Source organism: Cololabis saira, chromosome 2 (genome assembly GCF_033807715.1).
Source record: "Cololabis saira isolate AMF1-May2022 chromosome 2, fColSai1.1, whole genome shotgun sequence".
Taxonomy (NCBI): domain Eukaryota; kingdom Metazoa; phylum Chordata; class Actinopteri; order Beloniformes; family Belonidae; genus Cololabis; species Cololabis saira.
The window spans coordinates 56375749-56396532 of NC_084588.1; the positions used below are offsets into that span (position 1 = coordinate 56375749).

Here is a 20784-nt window from a genome sequence, read left to right on the forward strand (position 1 = left end):
TCTCACCTTCTTCTGTGTTTCCAGGACAACAGCAAGTGGGCCGCTGGGCTGGACGAGCAGATCATGTCCTGGGCCACGTCCAGACCCGAGGTAACCCCGCCCCCTTTGTGCCATACAAATAACCCTGCCTTGCCTTGCCCTGCATTGCCCTGCATTGCCCTGCATTGCCTTGCCCTGCCCTGCCTTGCCTTGCCTTGCATTGCCCTGCACTGCCCTGCCTTGCCTTGGCTTGCACTGCATTGCACTGCATTGCCTTGCCCTGCCTTGCATTGCCTTGCCTTGCCCTGCCTTGCATTGCCTTGCCTTACCCTGCATTGCCTTGCATTGCCCTGCATTGCCCTGCATTGCCTTGTCTTGCCCTGCCTTGCCTTGCCTTGCCCTGCACTGCCCTGCCCTGCCTTGCCTTGGCTTGCACTGCATTGCACTGCATTGCCTTGCCCTGCCTTGCATTGCCTTGCCTTGCCCTGCCTTGCATTGCCTTGCCTTACCCTGCATTGCCTTGCATTGCATTGCCCTGCATTGCCCTGCCTTGCCCTGCATTGCCTTGCCTTGCCCTGCATTGCCTTGCCTTGCCTTGCCCTGCATTGCCCTGCATTGCCTTGCCCTGCATTGCCCTGCATTGCCTTGCCTTGCCTTGCCCTGAATTGCCCTGCATTGCCCTGCATTGCCTTGCATTGCCTTGCCCTGCATTGCCTTGCCCTGCATTGCCTTGCCCTGCATTGCCTTGCCCTGCCCTGCATTGCCTTATCTTGCTTCCCTGACCAACCGTACCCCTCACCTGTGCCTGTGCCTACTCACCTGTACCTGTGCCTACTCACCTGTGCCTGTGCCTACTCACCTGTACCTGTGCCTACTCACCTGTCCCGGTCTCTCCAGGACTGGCACCTGGGCGGCAGGTGCGAGGTTTTCCTTTGGGGCGCCGGCCGCCACGGCCAGCTGGCCGAGGCCGGCAGGAACATCCTGGTCCCGACGACGGCGCCGTCCTTCTCCCAGGCCCAGCAGGTGAGTCCAGGCCCAGCAGGTGAGTCCAGGCCCCCACCGGGCTGGACCTGGTCCAGGTGTTGGTTCAACTCCCCGTCTCTCTGCAGGTGGTCTGCGGGCAGAACTGCACCTTCGCCATCCAGCCCAACGGGACGGTCCTGGCCTGCGGGGAGGGAAGCTACGGCCGGCTAGGCCAGGGAAACTCCGACGACCTGCACGTGCTCACCGTCATCTCAGCGCTGCAAGGTCTGGATCTGGTCGGGGGTTGAGGAGTTGCTGATGATTGATTGATTGATTGTTTGATTGATTGACTGAAACCTTTATTGTTCCCTCTGGGGAAAATTAGTTGCCAAACAGCTCATGACTTTTAAAAAGAGGAAGGCAAACACGAAAAACCAAAGTCTACAATGCAACAATACATAAACACCCTGCTGGTCCAACAAACCAAATGCTGCTAGCTGTTAGCCAAGTTAGTTCTGGTCCCTGCAGGGTTCGTGGTGGTCCAGCTGGTCTCTGACCTGGTTCTGGTCACTGCAGGGTTCGTGGTGGTCCAGCTGGTCTCTGACCTGGTTCTGGTCTCTGCAGGGTTCGTGGTGGTCCAGCTGGTCTCTGACCTGGTTCTGGTCTCTGCAGGGTTTGTGGTGGTCCAGCTGGTCTCTGACCTGGTTTTGGTCTCTGCAGGGTTTGTGGTGGTCCAGCTGGTCTCTGACCTGTGTTGAGGAATTTACCAAACCATTTCAGAAGTCCGCTTTGTGGTATAGTGAGTTTTAATAGCCGGCCGTGAGCGAATCTACACAGACCAGAGTCTGGTTGATATGCCGACCCAGATTGATTTGGCCACAGGGTTTTTATACAAAAGTTCAATCAACAAAGACGGGAATAAACAAGCCCAGTAAGAGACAGGTAGAGGTGTGATCTTTCAGTTTTGGGACTACCCCTGAGTAGTCAGGAAGTCCATATATGGTCTTTGTTTCTGCAGGGGCTGGAAGTCAAATCCACTCCCCCGGTGCCTGTCTCGGCAGGGATGCAAGACGCCGGGAACTTGCGTGACAATGTCTTGAGCATTGAATGAGACTGGTGCCGCCTGCCAGTCCTCGTCCCGGCAGGGGTCCTCAGGAGCTGGAACTTGCATGACAATGTCTTGAGCGGGGTATGAGGCTGGAGCAATCTGCAAGGCGTCGTTGTCCCTGCAGGGGCCATGTGCTGTTGGAATGCTTCATCACCTGGTTCTGGTCTCTGATCTGGTCTCTGATCTGGTTCTGGTCTCTGCAGGGTTCGTGGTGGTCCAGCAAGTCTCTGACCTGGTTCTGGTTCTGGTCTCTGCAGGGTTCGTGATGGTCCAGCTGGTCTCTGACCTGGTTCTGGTTCTGGTCTCTGCAGGGTTCGTGGTGGTGCAGCTGGTCTCTGATCTAGTCTCTGACCTGGTTCTGGTTCTGGTCTCTGACCTGGTTCTGGTCTGATGTGGTCTCTGCAGGGTTCGTGATGGTCCAGCTGGTCTCTGATCTGGTCTCTGACCTGGTTCTGGTTCTGGTCTCTGCAGGGTTCGTGGTGGTCCAGCTGGTCTCTGATCTGGTCTCTGACCTGGTTCTGGTTCTGGTTCTGGTCTCTGCAGGGTTCGTGGTGGTGCAGCTCGTCTCCTCCGTCGGTAGCGACGGCCACTCCATGGCTCTGACCGAGAGCGGCGAGGTTTTCAGTTGGGGCGACGGCGACTACGGGAAACTCGGACACGGAAACAGCGACCGGCAGCGGCGGCCGCGGCAGATCGAGGCGCTGCAGGGGGAGGAGGTGGTGCAGGTGAGTCCGGGTCCAGGTCTGGGTCTGGGTCTGCAGGGGGAGGAGGTGGTGCAGGTGAGTCCGGGTCCAGGTCTGGGTCTGGGTCTGCAGGGGGAGGAGGTGGTGCAGGTGAGTCCGGGTCACCCCCCCGTCCGCAAACTATCAAAATAAGTCTCGGCTCACACGGGACCAAAATCCCGTGCGAACCAGGCTCTTTCTCACAGAAAAACAGGCATTTGTTATGATAAACAGCAGGTGCGTGGCTGACTAAAGACTAAGGCTGTGTTTTGGGAATCCAGGGCATTTTCAGGACACAACATTTATTTTTTCTCCCTTCAATGGGGCTGATCTAGTTTAGTCTCTCTAACCTGTAACCCCCCCCCCCGCTGGTCCTGGTCTGACCTCTAACCCCCTGTTGCCCCCCTGTCCCCCCCCCAGATGTCCTGCGGGTTCAAGCACTCTGCGGTGGTGACGGCCGACGGGAAACTGTTCACCTTCGGGAACGGAGACTACGGAAGACTCGGGCTGGGAAACACCTCCAACAAGAAGCTGCCGGAGAGGGTGGGGGCCCTGGAGGGCTACCAGGTGGGCCAGGTGAGTCCTGGGGGGGCCAGGTGAGTCCTGGGGGGGGCCTGGAGCGGGGTGGGGGCCCTGGAGGGCTACCAGGTGGGCCAGGTGAGTCCTGGGGGGGCCAGGTGAGTCCTGGGGGGGGGCCTGGAGGGCTACCAGGTGGGCCAGGTGAGTCCTGGGGGGTTCTGGGGGGTGGGGGGTGTTCATGGTGGGCTCTAAAGCTTGAGTTATGGTTCTGCGTCAAAACAACGCCGTGCCTACGGCGTCAGTGACGCCGTGTGGTCTCCGTCGACGCAGACCACACGCCAGGTCACTGACGCCGTCGCTGACGTCACCTCCCGAACATTGTAACTGCGCATGGAGGCGACGCAGACCAAACGCAGACGAGAGGGCTGTGATTGGTTCTTGGAAGCAACGCATTTCCGGTTTCCGGTTTGAAGCAGTCGTGAACTTTCAGCCTCTTTTCTTTGTCTGTGTGATTCTTTTTGTTTTGGTTTTTTGCACAATAGTTGTCCTTATCTCTTTGGTCAGGTGGCCTGCGGGCTGAACCACACGCTGGTGGTTTCCTCCGACGGGATGATGGTCTGGGCCTTCGGAGACGGAGACTACGGGAAGCTGGGACTGGGAAATTCCACGGCCAAGTCCTCCCCCCAGGTAAGGTCCAGGGACCCGGCACAGTTCATCCAAGTGAGCGCTGCGGCAGCGTGGCGCTCGAACCCAAACGTCCTTGTCAGGGGGGCTGATAAGAGGGGGGGGCCAGGAAGGCGGTTGGATATGGGGAGAGGGGAGTGTGTCAGTGTGTGTGTGAGAGTCTGTGACGCGATAAGTCAGAGAACCTTCGCCCAGAGAGCAGCCAAGCGTCCTTAATGTTATCGGGCAGCGGTACAGTTCTGGGAGGGAGATCCGCAGGTGTTTGTGAGAGAGGGGGAGGGTTGAGTTGGGTGCAGAGCGTCATGTTTACTTTCCTCCAGGGAGATTGTGACGAAGAGGCCTGCCAGCCGCTCCTTCAAGGGCAAATCTAATCAACAATTTGCAGGCAGTTCAGTAATTTTCTGTCTGCTTTTCTTCTTCTGGTTCCTCAATAACTCCGATCAGATGAATTTGTGATCAGTCCCCACCAAGCCGGGTGCCCAGCTTCTCCAAGGTTTTCTCCATCTTAGTAGTCGTACGGCCGAGGGAGAAAAAGAGTTGTATCTCTGGTCCTGGCGGTACTGGCTGCCCGAACGCTGCTAGCCGCGTGGCTAACGCTGCTAGCCGCGTGGCTAACGCTGCTAGCCGCGTGGCTAACGCTGCTAGCCGCGTGGCTAACGCTGCTAGCCGCGTGGCTAACGCTGCTAGCCGCGTGGCTAACGCTGCTAGCCGCGTGGCTAACGCTGCTAGCCGCGTGGCTAACGCTGCTAGCCGCGTGGCTAACGCTGCTAGCCGCGTGGCTAACGCTGCTAGCCGCGTGGCTAACGCTGCTAGCCGCATGGCTAACGCTGCTAGCCGCGTGGCTAACGCTGCTAGCCGCGTGGCTAACGCTGCTAGCCGCGTGGCTAACGCTCCAGCTGCGTGGCTAATGCTGCTAGCTGCGTGGCTGACCCTGCTCTCTTCTCCCAGAAGGTGGACGTCCTGTGCGGCGTCAGCATCAAGAAAGTCGCCTGTGGGACCCAGTTCTCCGTAGCGCTGACCAACGAGGGCAAGGTGTTCACCTTCGGACAAGGTGAGTCCGGGTCTCGGTCCGGGTTCTGAGGGTCCGGGGGGGGGGGGGGGTGGAATGGCCCGTCTCTGGTACTGACTGACCGGTTTGTCCCCCCAGACCGGCTGATCGGGCTGCCCGAAGGCCGGGCCCGGAACCACAACCGGCCCCAGCAGGTTCCAGCCCTGGCGGGGATCCACATCACCGACGTGGCCGTGGGGGCCGAGCACACGCTGGCGCTGTCGTCCTGCGGAGACGTGTACGCCTGGGGGAGCAACTCCGAGGGACAGGTGACCAAAACTCACCTAGATCCACCAAAACTCACCTAGATCCTCCAAAACTCACCTAGATCCACCAAAACCAGCTGGGTCTGGGCCACTCCCCCTTCACAATAAGAGCCTGTATTTCCTGTTGTATTTCCTGTTCCTCCAGCTGGGTCTGGGCCACTCCCCCTTCACAATAAGAGCCTGTATTTCCTGTTGTATTTCCTGTTCCTCCAGCTGGGTCTGGGCCACTCCCCCTTCACAATAAGAGCCTGTATTTCCTGTTGTATTTCCTGTTCCTCCAGCTGGGTCTGGGCCACTCCTCCTTCACAATAAAAGCCTCTATTTCCTGTTCCTCCAGCTGGGTCTGGGCCACTCCCCCTTCACAATAAAAGCCTGTATTTCCTGTTCCTCCAGCTGGGTCTGGGCCACTCCAACCACGTCCGGGAGCCGACGCTGGTTCCGGTTCTTCAGGGCCGGAACATCCACCAGATCTCAGCGGGCCGATGCCACAGCGCGGCCTGGACGGCCCCCAGCGCCCCCCCCCGGGCCCCAGGCTCGGCCGTCCCCCTCCAGCTGGGTCTGCCGGCGTCCGTCCCCCCCCAGTACGGAGGACTGAGGGACGTCAGCATGGAGACGGTTCGGGGGAGACTCCGTCTCCTTTACCACTTCTCTGACCTGATGTACCTGACGTGGAGACTCCTGGACCTGAGTCCCAATACCCAGGTGAGGGGGGGGGCAGGTGAGGGGGGGGGGGGGGGGGGGGCAGGCAGAAGGGGGTTTTAGAAATAGCGTCAGACTTTCACTAATAAAACCTGGTGAGACCGGTTCTGAAGCTGGGGGGGGGGGACGGGGGGGGGACGGGGGGGGGGGCGGGGGGGGCGGGGGCTACTGCTGTTTTAAAAAAAATACAACACAAACATTGAAATTCAGCAGCTGCACGGCATGTTGGGATTTAATTCAGCTTGTAGAAAACTATGATGATAAAAGTTGTAACAAACAGGTTTTACATCCCAGCAGCTGTTCCTCTCAGTGTAATCAGATTACTTGTGTCTGCAGAGCTGCACCTCCCACTGGTCTCTGATGTAATCAGATTACTTGTGCCTGCAGAGCTGCACCTCCCAGTGTAATCAGATTACTTGTGTCTGCAGAGCTGCACCTCCCACTGGTCTCTGATGTAATCAGATTACTTGTGTCTGCAGAGCTGCACCTCCCAGTGGTCTCTGATGTAATCAGATTACTTGTGTCTGCAGAGCTGCACTTCCCGCTACAACGCCGGGACCTGGGGGCTGGTCCAGGGCCAGCTCAGGCCCCTGCTGGCCCCCCGGGTCTACACCCTCCCCATGGTCCGCTCCATCGGCAAGACCATGGTCCAGGGCAAGAACTACGGCCCCCAGATCACTGTGAAGAGGATCTCCACCCGGTCAGTGTCCACGGCAACACGTACATCCCATAATAACACCACCATCCCATAATAACACCACCATCCCATAACACTATCATCCCATAATAACACCTACCATCCCATAATGACACTACCATCCCATAATGACACTACCATCCCATAATGACACCTACCATCCCATAATGACACTACCATCCCATAACACCAGCCATCCCATAATAACACCTACAACCCCATAATAACACCTACCATCCCATAATGACACTACCATCCCATAATGACACTACCATCCCATAACACCTACCATCCCATAATGACACTACCATCCCATAACACCAGCCATCCCATAATAACACCTACCATCCCATAATGACACTACCATCCCATAATAACACCTACCATCCCATAATAACACATCCCATAGTAACACTTACCATCCCATAATAACACTACCATCCCATAATAACACCTACCATCCCATAATGACACTACCATCCCATAATGACACTACCATCCCATAACACCAGCCATCCCATGATAACACTACCATCCCATAATAACACCTACCATCCCATAATAACACCTACCATCCCATAACACCTACCATCCCATAATAACACCTACCATCCCATAATAACACTACCATCCCATAATAACACTACCATCCCATAACACCTACCATCCCTTAACACCTACCCTCCCATAATAACACCCACCATCCCATAATAACACCACCATCCCATAATAACACCTACCATCCCATAACACCTACCATCCCATAATAACACCCACCCATAATTACACCCACCATCCCATAATTACACCCACCATCCCATAATTACACCCACCATCCCATAATAACACCACCATCCCATAATAACACTACCATCCCATAACACTTACCATCCCATAATAACACTTACCATCCCATAATAACACCTACCATCCCATAATAACACTTCCATCCCATAATAACACTTCCATCCCATAATAACACTTACCATCCCATAATAACACTACCATCCCATAATAACACCTACCATCCCATAATAACACTACCATCCCATAATAACACCTACCATCCCATAATAACACCTACCATCCCATAATAACACCTACCATCCCATAGTAACACCTACCATCCCATAATAACACCTACCATCCCATAATAACACCCACCATCCCATAATAACACCCACCATCCCATAATAACACCTACAATCCCATAATAACACTACCATCCCATAATAACACCTAACATCCCATAATAACACCTCCATCCCATAATGACACTACCATTCCATAATGACACCTACCATCCCATAATAACACTACCATCCCATAATAACACCCACCATCCCATAATAACACTACCATCCCATAACACTTACCATCCCATAACACTTACCATCCCATAATAACACCTACCATCCCATAATAACACCTACTATCCCATAATAACACCTACCATCCCATAATAACACCTACCATCCCATAATAACACCTACTATCCCATAATAACACCTACCATCCCATAATAACACCTACCATCCTATAATAACACCTGCCATCCCATAATAACACCTGCCATCCCATAATAACACTTGCCATCCCATAATAACACTACCATCCCATATTAACACCTACCATCCCATAATAACACTTACCATCCCATAATAACGCCTACCATCCCATAATAACACCACCATCCCATAATAACACCTACTATCCCATAATAACACCTATCATCCCATAATAACACCTACCATCCCATAATAACAACTACCATCCCATAATAACACTACCATCCCATAATAACGCCTACCATCCCATAATAACAACTACCACTCATCACTCATCTTCTCCCGCTTTATCCGTTACCGGGTCGTGGGGCAGCAGCCTCAGCAGGGATGCCCAGACTTCCCTCACCCCAGACACTTCCTCCAGCTCTTCCGGGGGGAGTCAGATGCGTTCCCAGGCCAGCCGAGAGACATAGTCTCTCCAGCGTGTCCTGGGTCTTCCCCAGGGTCTCCTCCCGGTGGGACATGCCTGGAACACCTCCCTAGGGAGGCGTCCGGGAGGCATCCGGTACAGATGCCCAAGCCACCTCAGCTGACTCCTCTCAATGTGGAGGAGCAGCGGCTCGACTCCGAGCTCCTCCCGGGTGACCGAACTCCTCACCCTATCTCTAAGGGAGCGTCCAGCCACCCTGCGGAGGAAACTCATCTCGGCCGCTTGTATCCGCGATCTTGTCCTTTCGGTCACTACCCAAAGTTCATGACCATAAGTGAGGGTAGGGGCGTAGATTGACCGGTAAATCGAGAGCTTCGCCTTTCGACTCAGCTCCCTCTTCACCACGACGGTCCAGTACATCGACCGCATTACTGCGGATGCTGCACCGATCCGTCTGTCAATCTCACGCTCCATTGTTCCCTCACTCTACCATCCCATAATATCACTACCATCCCATAATAACACCTACCATCCCATAATAACACCTACCATCCCATAATAACACCTACCATCCCATAATAACACCTAACATCCCATAATAACACTACCCATCCCATAATAATACTACCATCCCATAATAACACCTACCATCCCATAGTAACATCTACCATCCCTTAATAACACCTACCATCCCATAGTAACATCTACCATCCCATAGTAACACCTACCATCCCATAATAACACCTACCATTCCATAATAACACTACCATCCCATAATAACACCTACCATCCCATAATAACACCTACCATCCCATAATAACGCCTACCATCCCATAAGAACGCCTACCATCCCATAAGAACGCCTACCATCCCATAATAATGCCTACTATCCCATAATAACACTACCATCCCAAAATAACACCTACCATCCCATAATAACACCTACCATCCCATAATAACACTACCATCCCATAGTAACATCTACCATCCCATAGTAACACCTACCATCCCATAATAACACCTACCATTCCATAATAACACTACAATCCCATAATAACACCTACCATTCCATAATAACACTACAATCCCATAATAACCCCTACCATCCCATAATAACCCCACCATCCCATAATAACACCTACCATTCCATAACACTACAATCCCATAATAACCCCTACCATCCCATAATAACACCAACATCCCAAAATAACACCACCATCCCATAATAACACCTACCATCCCATAATAACACTACCATCCCATAATAACACCAGCAAGAGTTAACTTTAATATCTCCTCTAATCTCAGCGGGAGGAAGTGTTTGTTATAAATATAAAGAGTTAACTTTAATTTCCCCTCTAATCTCAGCGGGAGGAAGTGCAAGCCGATCTTCGTGCAGATCGCCCGGCAGGTGGTGAAGCTGAACGCCTCGGACCTGCGGCTGCCGTCCCGCGCCTGGAAGGTGAAGCTGGTGGGCGAGGGGGCGGACGACGCTGGGGGCGTGTTCGACGACACCATCACCGAGATGTGCCAGGTACTGGTCTTACTGGTCTTACTGGTCTTACTGGTTTACTGGTGGGCGACACCATCACCGAGATGTGCCAGGTACTGGTCTTACTGGTTTACTGGTGGACGACACCATCACCGAGATGTGCCAGGTACTGGTCTTACTGGTTTACTGGTGGGCGACACCACAACCGAGATGTGCCAGATACTGGTCTCACTGGTTTACTGGTTTACTGGTCGTCTCATTGTGAGTGTTTTTCCGTCATCTCACTACGAGTGTTTTGCAGGAACTGGAGTCGGGAATCGTGGACCTGCTCATCCCGTCCCCCAACGCCACGGCGGAGGTCGGATACAACCGAGACAGGTGAGGAGGAACCGCCTTAACAACCAATCAGATCATTATAGCACAGTTAACAACCAATCAGATCATTATACCACAGTTAACAACCAATCAGGGGCCTCATTTAAAATGGACTGCGTAGGAGTCATACTAAAAGTGCACGTACACTCAAAAGCCGAAAATGCCGGGCGCAAAAAAAAATCCGGATCAATAAAACCATGTGCACGCAGATTTGCACGCAACGTTCCTTTATGAATCACAGACCAGCTGGAAAGCTGCGCAGCTGAATATCCCGCCCTCTACACGCCCATAAATGCATATGGATGAGCCTACTGAGCATGCGCAGTGGCTTCCTGCAGCCTGTTAGGCATCAGGATGAATATGTCTATGAATGAGAGGGTGTCCACTGTGACACTGACTTTCACGGATACCTAGATGTTGTAGATGATGTGGAGGACAGGAAAACCACATTATTTGGTGGTCACAGTAAAAGTTAGAATATAAATAGTATACAATAAAATAAAGCGAGTGAGTGGCAGCACGCCGTTGCTGCGCTAAACGCCGTGAGTTCCCCGGCGCAACAGGGGGGACACACGTCCCCCCGTCTTTTCAAAATCATGTTTTTTTTCCCCCCACTTTTTACAGTTTAAAAACTAACGGTAGGCTCAGCCTTAAATTGCAAATTATCAAGACACTGTATGAAAGCGATACGAGAACGGCCCCGCAGCCCCGCTTCACCCCCCGCTCCCCCTCCTCCTCTCCCGTCTCCCCTCAGAGCTGCTCAGGGCGGGTTTATGGTTCCGCGTCACCAACGCAGAGCCTACGGCGTAGGTGCACGTCGCCGCGTACCCTACGCCGTAGGCTCTGCGTCGTTTTAACACGGGACCCTAATTTAGGCTTACACCTGCACGTAAAGGTTTCACGCGCGCGTAAAACTCATTATATATATGAAAAAGAATCTGAGTCCCTTTAGGGGCTCCGTGGGGCTCCCTAAACGCAGCCCCTCATTTGTTCTGTCCTAAAGCGGTGGGTGAAGAAAAGGCTGCAGCTCCAGCAGCACCAGAGTCCTGACTGACTGAGCTTCACACAGAGGACACGATCAGCGCTATTTTATTTTATTATTTTATTATTTTAAGTCTGATATATGTTGTGATGTGTGATGACATTATTAAGAGTATGACATGAATCTGACTTCATTTCACCACCTCACAGCCTGCGTCGCCAGTTCCCCGTGTCTTAAGTAAATAATTAAATTAAATAATTGAATAATTAAAATAATAAAAGGCTTGTAATATTTCAGTTGATTTGTAATGAATCCACAATGGATGACATTTTTGGTTTTTTTAATTGCCTTACAGAAAAATAAAGAACTTTATCACAATATTCTAATTTTCTGAGACAGTCCTGTAAACTTGTTTGCGTGGTTGTGCTTGAACCACTTCCAAATATCCATCGTTACTTTGAGTTAACGGAGCAGCAGAGAGCAGCGTCTTGCTGGTGCAGGAAACTGCTGGAGGCAGATGAGTGACGGACACTGGCTGATTAATGGTTTCACGTTGCACCAACGCAGAGCTTACGGCGTAGGGTACGCAGGGACGTGAACGTACGGTGCGCGTCGCCGCGTTCCCTACGCTGTAGGCTACGCCGTCGATTTAACGCGGAACCATAAATCAGGCGCGCGCATTTGTCAGTTTTCTTTTCGTCTTTTCAACTGAGCAGCAAACACATAAACTGAGGGTGCAATGCTCATGCACCCTCATAGAACCGGGCCTGATCATGGGTAGTTGATGTTTGCAGTAACAGGAACCAGGTCTTAGTCCCCCCCCTGACCCGTCTCTGTCCCCAGGTTCCTGTTCAACCCGTCCTCCTGCCTGGACGAGCACCTGCTGCAGTTCAAGTTCCTGGGGATCCTGATGGGCGTGGCCGTCCGCACCAAGAAGCCCCTGGACCTGCACCTGGCGCCGCTAGTGTGGAAGCAGCTGTGCTGCGTCCCCCTGGTCCTGGAGGACCTGGAGGAGGTGGACCTGCTGTACGTGCAGACGCTCCGCAGCATCTGGAGCATCCAGGACAGCGGCATCACCGAGGACAACTTCCACGAGGTAGGACAGTAGGACAGGTAGGACAGGTAGGACAACTTCCACGAGGTAGGACACGTTGTTTTGGGAGAAATCTCTGGTTCGAGAGCGGTCGGCTGTGCAAAAATGAATCAGACACACACTCGCTTTTGCTATAATGAATACATTTATTAGCAAGCAGTGCAAACAAAAGACTCACACACAACTGCCCTTTGCTAGGATAACTCTGTGTCAAGTTATCCCCCGCAAATGACAGAGCAACATACAATCACAAGGGGCTTGGCCTAAACTCTTACCTTAACACAGGACTGGGAGAGCCGGAACAGTCCAGGCAGAGCAGCCATCAACCCTAGCTCGGCGTCGTGCACAAACCCGCAGCAGACTCTTACTGAACTTCCGGCTTCCCCCCGTCTTTATACCTTTCTCGCGGAGGGGTTGCCCCTTCAACCCCCGCCTGCCAGTTCTCACGCTAAGGCCTGGCCCACATGGGACTGAGCTTCCCGTGTGAACCAAGCGCCTCTCTCACGGTTACAATAAACAACAGGTGCATAGCTGATATGACTGTTTTGAGAATGACGGACATTTCTGGACACAAAACTTATTTTTTCTTCCTTCACACGTCCACGTCCACCAGGTAGGACAACCTACACCAGGACTAGACTAAAACTAGACTAAGACTAAAACTCTTATATTTAGTCGACTAAAACTAGACTAAGACTAAAACTTATATTTAGTCGACTAAAACTAGACTAAGACTAAAACTCTTATATTTAGTCGACTAAAACTAGACTAAGACTAAAACTCTTATATTTAGTTGACTAAAACTAGACTAAGACTAAAACTCTTATATTTAGTTGACTAAAACTAGACTAAGACTAAAACTCTTATATTTAGTTGACTAAAACTAGACTAAGACTAAAACTCTTATGATATTTAGTCGACTAAAACTAGACTAAGACTAAAACTTATATTTAGTCGACTAAAACTAGACTAAGACTAAAACTCTTATATTTAGTCGACTAAAACTAGACTAAGACTAAAACTCTTATTTTTGGTCGACTAAAACTAGTATAAGACTAAAACTCTTATATTTAGTCGACTAAAACTAGACTAAGACTAAAACTCTTATATTTAGTTGATTAAAACTAGACTAAGACTAAAACTCTTATTTTTGGTCGACTAAAACTAGTATAAGACTAAAACTCTTATATTTAGTCGACTAAAACTAGACTAAGACTAAAACTTATATTTAGTCGACTAAAACTAGACTAAGACTAAAACTCTTATGATATTTTATGACACGATATGATACACGTCCACCAGGTAGGGTAGAGACCTAGCCTAGCCGACTCTGAGATGTGACTGCTGGTGATTGTTTGCAGATGATTCCTCTGGACTCTCAGATGTGACTGCTGGTGTTTGTGTTTGCAGATGATTCTGGACTCTGAGATGTGACTGCTGGTGTTTGTTTGCAGATGATTCCTCTGGACTCTGACGAGTGACTGCTGGTGTTTGTTTGCAGATGATTCCTCTGGACTCTGACGAGTGACTGCTGGTGTTTGTTTGCAGATGATTCCTCTGGACTCTGACGAGTGACTGCTGGTGTTTGTGTTTGCAGATGATTCTGGACTCTGAGATCTGACTGCTGGTGTTTGTTTGCAGATGATTCCTCTGGACTCTGACGAGTGACTGCTGGTGTTTTTTTGCAGATGATTCCCCTGGACTCGTTCGTGGGCCAGAGCACCGACGGGAAGATGGTTCCCATCATCCCCGGTGGCAACAGCATCCCGCTGACCTTCTCCAACAGGAAGGAGTACGTGGAGCGAGCCATCGAGTACCGGCTGCACGAGATCGACCGCCAGGTACCGGTCCGGTTGCTAGAAGACCAGGAGACCAGTTCGGTTGCTAGGAGACCAGGAGACGATCTGAGGGTTCAGATCTTCCTGTAGTAATATGTAGTTATATGTAGTTATACGTAGTTATATTTAGTTATACGTAGTTATATGTAGTTATACGTAGTTATATGTAGTTATACGTAGTTATACGTAGTTATATTTAGTTATACGTAGTTATATGTAGTTATACGTAGTTATACGTAGTTATATTTAGTTATACGTAGTTATATGTAGTTATACGTAGTTATATGTAGTTATACGTAGTTATACGTAGTTATACGTAGTTATATGTAGTTATACGTAGTTATACGTAGTTATATGTAGTTATACGTAGTTATACGTAGTTATATGTAGTTATATTTAGTTATACGTAGTTATATGTAGTTATACGTATTTATATGTAGTTATACGTAGTTATACGTAGTTATACGTAGTTATATGTAGTTAGATTAGAAAACTTTAGAATATAGGCAAGGATAAATAAATAAATATAAGAAAATATACACCTCCAGAAGATTAAAAAACAACAACAACAACAACAACAATAGACAGCCGCTATTTGTGGTTAAAATATCTGACTGCTGCAGGAACAAAGGAGCGTCTGAGTCGTTCAGTAGAACACCGAGGCATCGCTAACCGCTCACTGAAGGAGCTTTTAAGATCCTTAAATATATTGTGGAGTGGGTGGTTATCATAGAGGAGGACTGTTTTCAACTTGGTCCTTGTTCTCTTCTCCACTATTACCTCAAGCTTATCTGGGTTAAAACCAATCACTGAGCCAGCCCTCTTGATTATTTTATTAATCCTGTTCTTGTCGTCATAGGTATACTGCCTCCCCAGCACAGAACAGCGTAAAATAAGACACTAGCCAGAATGCCCTGGTAGAAAATGCCTAGCAGCCTTGGGCTAATGTCAAAGGATCTAAGTTTCCTTAGAAAGAAAAGCCTGGACTGAGCCTTCTTTACAAGGACCCCCGTATTTTCCTTCCAGTTGAGCTTATTGTCCAAATGGACACCAAGATATTTGTAGGACTCCACAATTTCTATTCTCTGATTATTAATTGTCACTGGGACAGCCTCCTCTTTTTTCTTTCTAAAATCGATAATTAGCTCTTTTGTTTTACCCACATTCAGCTGTAAAAAATTTGTATCACACCATTTGGCAAAAGAGTGTGCCTCTTTTTTATAGGCCACGTCATTGCCATGGTTAAGCAGACCCACAAGTGCAGTGTCGTCTGAAAACTTTTGTATTAGACAAGCTGACTATGCCTGTAATCAGCTGTATAGAGCGGAAATAAAAAAGGAGATAAAACTGTCCCCTGTGGAGCTCCTGTATTGGTTAAAATGATGTCTGAGGCTTTATCAAGCCTGACATACTGGGGACGAGCTAAAAGATAGTCTAAAAGCCAGGCAATGGTTTTGTTTTGCAATTTAAAATTACTTAATTTATCGGCTAGAATGTGTGGCTGTATTGTACGTTATACGTAGTTATACGTAGTTATACATAGTTATATGTAGTTATACTTAGTTATACGTAGTTATTTGTAGTTATATGTAGTTATATGTAGTTATACGTAGTTATATGTAGTTATTTGTAGTTATATGTAGTTATACGTAGTTATATGTAGTTATACGTAGTTATATGTAGTTATACGTAGTTATACGTAGTTATACGTAGTTATACGTAGTTATATTTAGTTATACGTAGTTATATGTAGTTATACGTAGTTATATGTAGTTATACGTAGTTATACGTAGTTATACGTAGTTATACGTAGTTATACGTAGTTATATTTAGTTATACGTAGTTATATGTAGTTATACGTAGTTATATGTAGTTATACGTAGTTATATGTAGTTATACGTAGTTATACGTAGTTATACGTAGTTATACGTAGTTATACGTAGTTATATGTAGTTATATTTAGTTATACGTAGTTATACGTAGTTATACGTAGTTATACGTAGTTATACGTAGTTATACGTAGTTATACGTAGTTATACGTAGTTATACGTAGTTATATGTAGTTATACGTAGTTATATGTAGTTATACGTAGTTATTTGTAGTTATACGTAGTTATTTGTAGTTATACGTAGTTATATGTAGTTATACGTAGTTATATGTAGTTATACGTAGTTATATGTAGTTTGGTTGCTAGGAGACCAGGAGACGATCTGAGGGTTCAGATCTTCCTGAGACCAGAACCAACACCTGCACCGGTTCTGGTCTCCAGTCAGTCCGGCGAGGTCCAGAACCTGGTCCTAGTTTTACACAGGTCTAGGTAGTTATAGGTATTTATAGGTAGTTCTAAGTAGAACTAGGTAGTTCTAGGTAGTTATACATAGTTATAAGTAGTTATTTGTAGTTATATGTAGTTATATGTAGTTATATGTAGTTATACGTAGTTATACGTAGTTATATGTAGTTATTTGTAGTTATATGTAGTTATACGTAGTTATATGTAGTTATTTGTAGTTATACGTAGTTATACGTAGTTATACGTAGTTATATGTAGTTATTTGTAGTTATTTGTAGTTATACGTAGTTATACGTAGTTATACGTAGTTATACGTAGTTATACGTAGTTATTCAATTCAATTCAATTCAATTTTATTTATATAGCGTCTAATACAACAGAGTTGTCTCTAGACGCTTTACAGAGACCCATACCCAGAACATGACCCCCGAGCAGATATTACATAAACAATGGCAGGTAAAAAACTCCCCTAGTGGGAGAAAAACCTTAAGCCAAACAGTGGCAAGGAAAAACTCCCCTTTAGGAGGGAAGAAACCTTGAGCAGGACCAGGCTCATCAGGGGGGACCCTCCTGCCGAGGGCCAGACTGGTGGGTCAGGGACGGCAACAGCACAGCAGGCAGGTGGAAGCAGCAACGGGATGACCGGGGGTGGGGACCGCAGGCCAGCACACAGCTCCCGAAGCTCCGGCCCAATCAGCAAGTCCCAGGTTGGGGTGCAGGGTCAGGAAGTTATATGTAGTTATACGTAGTTATTTGTAGTTATACGTAGTTATATGTAGTTATACGTAGTTATACGTAGTTTGGTTGCTAGGAGACCAGGAGACGATCTGAGGGTTCAGATCTTCCTGAGACCAGAACCGACACCTGCACCGGTTCTGGTCTCCAGTCAGTCCGGCGAGGTCCAGAACCTGGTCCTAGTTATACACAGGTCTAGGTAGTTATAGGTAGTTATAAGTAGTTCTAGGTAGTTATAGGTAGTTCTAAGTAGAACTAGGTAGTTCTAGGTAGTTATACGTAGTTATAAGTAGTTTTATGTAGTTTTATGTAGTGATATGTAGTTATATGTAGTTATACGTAGTTATATGTAGTTTTATTCTCCTCCACCAGGTGGCGGTGGATTGTAGTTATATGTAGTTATATGTAGTTTTATGTAGTTATACCTAGTTATACGTAGTTATACGTAGTTTTATGTAGTTATATGTAGTTTAATTCTCCTCCACCAGGTGGCGGTGGATCGTAGTTATGTGTAGTTATACGTAGTTATATGTAGTTATATGTAGTTTTATTCCTCCACCAGGTGGCGGCGGTGCGCGAGGGCATGCCGTGGATCGTAGTTATACGTAGTTTTATGTAGTTATATGTAGTTTTATTCTCGTCCACCAGGTGGCGGTAGATCGTAGTTATGTGTAGTTGTACGTAGTCATATGTAGTTTTATTCTCGTCCACCAGGTGGCGGTAGATCGTAGTTATGTGTAGTTGTACGTAGTTATATGTAGTTTTATTCCTCCACCAGGTGGCGGTAGATCGTAGTTATGTGTAGTTGTACGTAGTTATATGTAGTTTTATTCCTCCACCAGGTGGCGGCGGTGCGCGAGGGCATGTCGTGGATCGTGCCGGTGCCGCTGCTGTCGTTGCTAACGGCGCGGCAGCTGGAACAGAGCGTGTGCGGGATGCCGGAGATCTGCGTGGAGGTTCTGAAGAAGGTGGTCCGGTACCGCGAGGTGGACGAGCAGCACAGCCTGGTGTCCTGGTTCTGGCAGACCCTGGACCAGTTCTCCAACGAGGAGCGGGTCCTCTTTATGCGCTTCGTCTCCGGACGCTCCCGCCTGCCGGCCAACACCGCCGACATCTCGCAGAGGTTCCAGATCATGAAGGTGGACCGGGTGAGTCTGGACCGGGTTCTGGAGGGATGGACTAAGACTAAAACTAGACTAAGACTAAAACTCTTATATTTAGTCGACTAAAACTAGACTAAGACTAAAACTCTTATATTTAGTCGACTAAAAAGAGACTAAGACTAAAACTCTTATATTTAGTCGACTAAAAAGAGACTAAGACTAAAACTCTTATATTTAGTCGACTAAAACAAGACTAAAACTCTTATATTTAGTCGACTAAAACTAGACTAAAACTCTTATATTTAGTCGACTAAAACTAGATTAAGACTAAAACTCTTATATTTAGTCGACTAAAACTAGATTAAGACTAAAACTCTTATATTTAGTCGACTAAAACTAGATTAAGACTAAAACTCTTATGATATTTAGTCGACTAAAACTAGACTAAGACTAAAACTTATATTTAGTTGACTAAAACTAGACTAAGACTAAAACTTATATTTAGTCGACTAAAACTCTTATATTTAGTCGACTAAAACTAGACTAAGACTAAAACTCTTATATTTAGTCGACTAAAACTAGACTAAGACTAAAACTCTTATATTTAGTCGACTAAAACTAGACTAAGACTAAAATGTATATTTAGTCGACTAAAACTAGACTAAGACTAAAACTCTTATATTTAGTCGACTAAAATTAGACTAAGACTAAAACTCTATATTTAGTTGACTAAAACTAGACTAAGACTAAAACTCTATATTTAGTTGACTAAAACTAGACTAAGACTAAAACTCTTATATTTAGTCGACTAAAACTAGACTAAGACTAAAACTCTTATATTTAGTCGACTAAAACTAGACTAAGACTAAAATGTATATTTAGTCGACTAAAACTAGACTAAGACTAAAACTCTATATTTAGTTGACTAAAACTAGACTAAGACTAAAACTTATATTTAGTCGACTAAAACTAGACTAAGACTAAAATGTATATTTAGTCGACTAAAACTAGACTAAGACTAAAACTCTTATATTTAGTCGACTAAAACTAGACTAAGACTAAAACTCTTATATTTAGTCGACTAAAACTAGACTAAGACTAAAATGTATATTTAGTCGACTAAAACTAGACTAAGACTAAAATGTATATTTAGTCGACTAAAACTAGACTAAGACTAAAACTCTTATATTTAGTCGACTAAAACTAGACTAAGACTAAAACTCTTATATTTAGTCGACTAAAACTAGACTAAGACTCTTATATTTAGTCGACTAAAACTCTTATATTTACTCGACTAAAACTAGACTAAGACTAAAACTCTTATATTTAGTCGACTAAAACTAGACTAAGACTAAAACTCTTATATTTAAAACTAGACTAAGACTAAAACTTATATTTAGTCGACTAAAACTAGACTAAAACTTATATTTAGTCGACTAAAACTAGACTAAGACTTATATTTAGTCGACTAAAACTAGACTAAGACTAAAATGTATATTTAGTCGACTAAAACTAGACTAAGACTAAAACTCTTATATTTAGTCGACTAAAACTAGACTAAGACTAAAATGTATATTTAGTCGACTAAAACTAGACTAGGACTAAAACTCTTATATTTAGTCGACTAAAACTAGACTAAGACTAAAACTTATATTTAGTCGACTAAAACTAGACTAAGACTCTTATATTTAGTCGACTAAAACTAAACTAAGACTAAAACTCTTATATTTAGTCGACTCAAACTAGACTAAGACTAAAACTTATATTTAGTCGACTAAAACTAGACTAAGACTAAAACACTTATATTTAGTCGACTAAAACTAGACTAGGACTAAAACTTATATTTAGTCGACTAAAACTAGACTAAGACTCTTATATTTAGTCGACTAAAACTAGACTAAGACTAAAACTCTTATATTTAGTCGACTAAAACTAGACTAAGACTAAATCTCTTATATTTAGTCGACTCCAACTAGACTAAGACTAAAACTTATATATAGTCGACTAAAACTAGACTAAGACTAAAACTCTTATATTTAGTCGACTAAAACTAGACTAAGACTAAAACTCTTATATTTAGTCGACTAAAACTAGACTAAGACTAAAACTTATATTTAGTCGACTAAAACTCTTATATTTAGTCGACTAAAACTAGACTAAGACTGCTGGACCCGGGTCCCCCGGGACCATCAGGTCTGAATCCTGGTCCTGGTCCTAAACCCAGACCTGATCCTGTCTCTTCCCCCCCC

The 20784-nt window shown here is 46.7% G+C and overlaps 1 protein-coding gene across 15 annotated transcripts in view; it reads left to right on the forward strand.

Annotated features, from left to right (window-relative positions):
* Nucleotides 1-20784, forward strand: part of LOC133418676 (probable E3 ubiquitin-protein ligase HERC1) — a 108172-nt gene that overhangs the window by 86720 nt on the left and 668 nt on the right. For 13 of the 15 annotated variants that reach the window (XM_061707496.1, XM_061707512.1, XM_061707562.1 and 10 more), the window contains 15 exons: nt 25-90; nt 877-1002; nt 1089-1227; nt 2594-2775; nt 3193-3348; nt 3856-3978; nt 4924-5026; nt 5123-5292; nt 5683-5991; nt 6519-6688; nt 9992-10157; nt 10417-10493; nt 12316-12568; nt 14254-14406; nt 18275-18580. In XM_061707496.1, the coding sequence (XP_061563480.1) occupies nt 25-90; nt 877-1002; nt 1089-1227; nt 2594-2775; nt 3193-3348; nt 3856-3978; nt 4924-5026; nt 5123-5292; nt 5683-5991; nt 6519-6688; nt 9992-10157; nt 10417-10493; nt 12316-12568; nt 14254-14406; nt 18275-18580 (2499 nt within the window). The other 2 variants (XM_061707565.1, XM_061707570.1) reach the window with 2 other exon arrangements.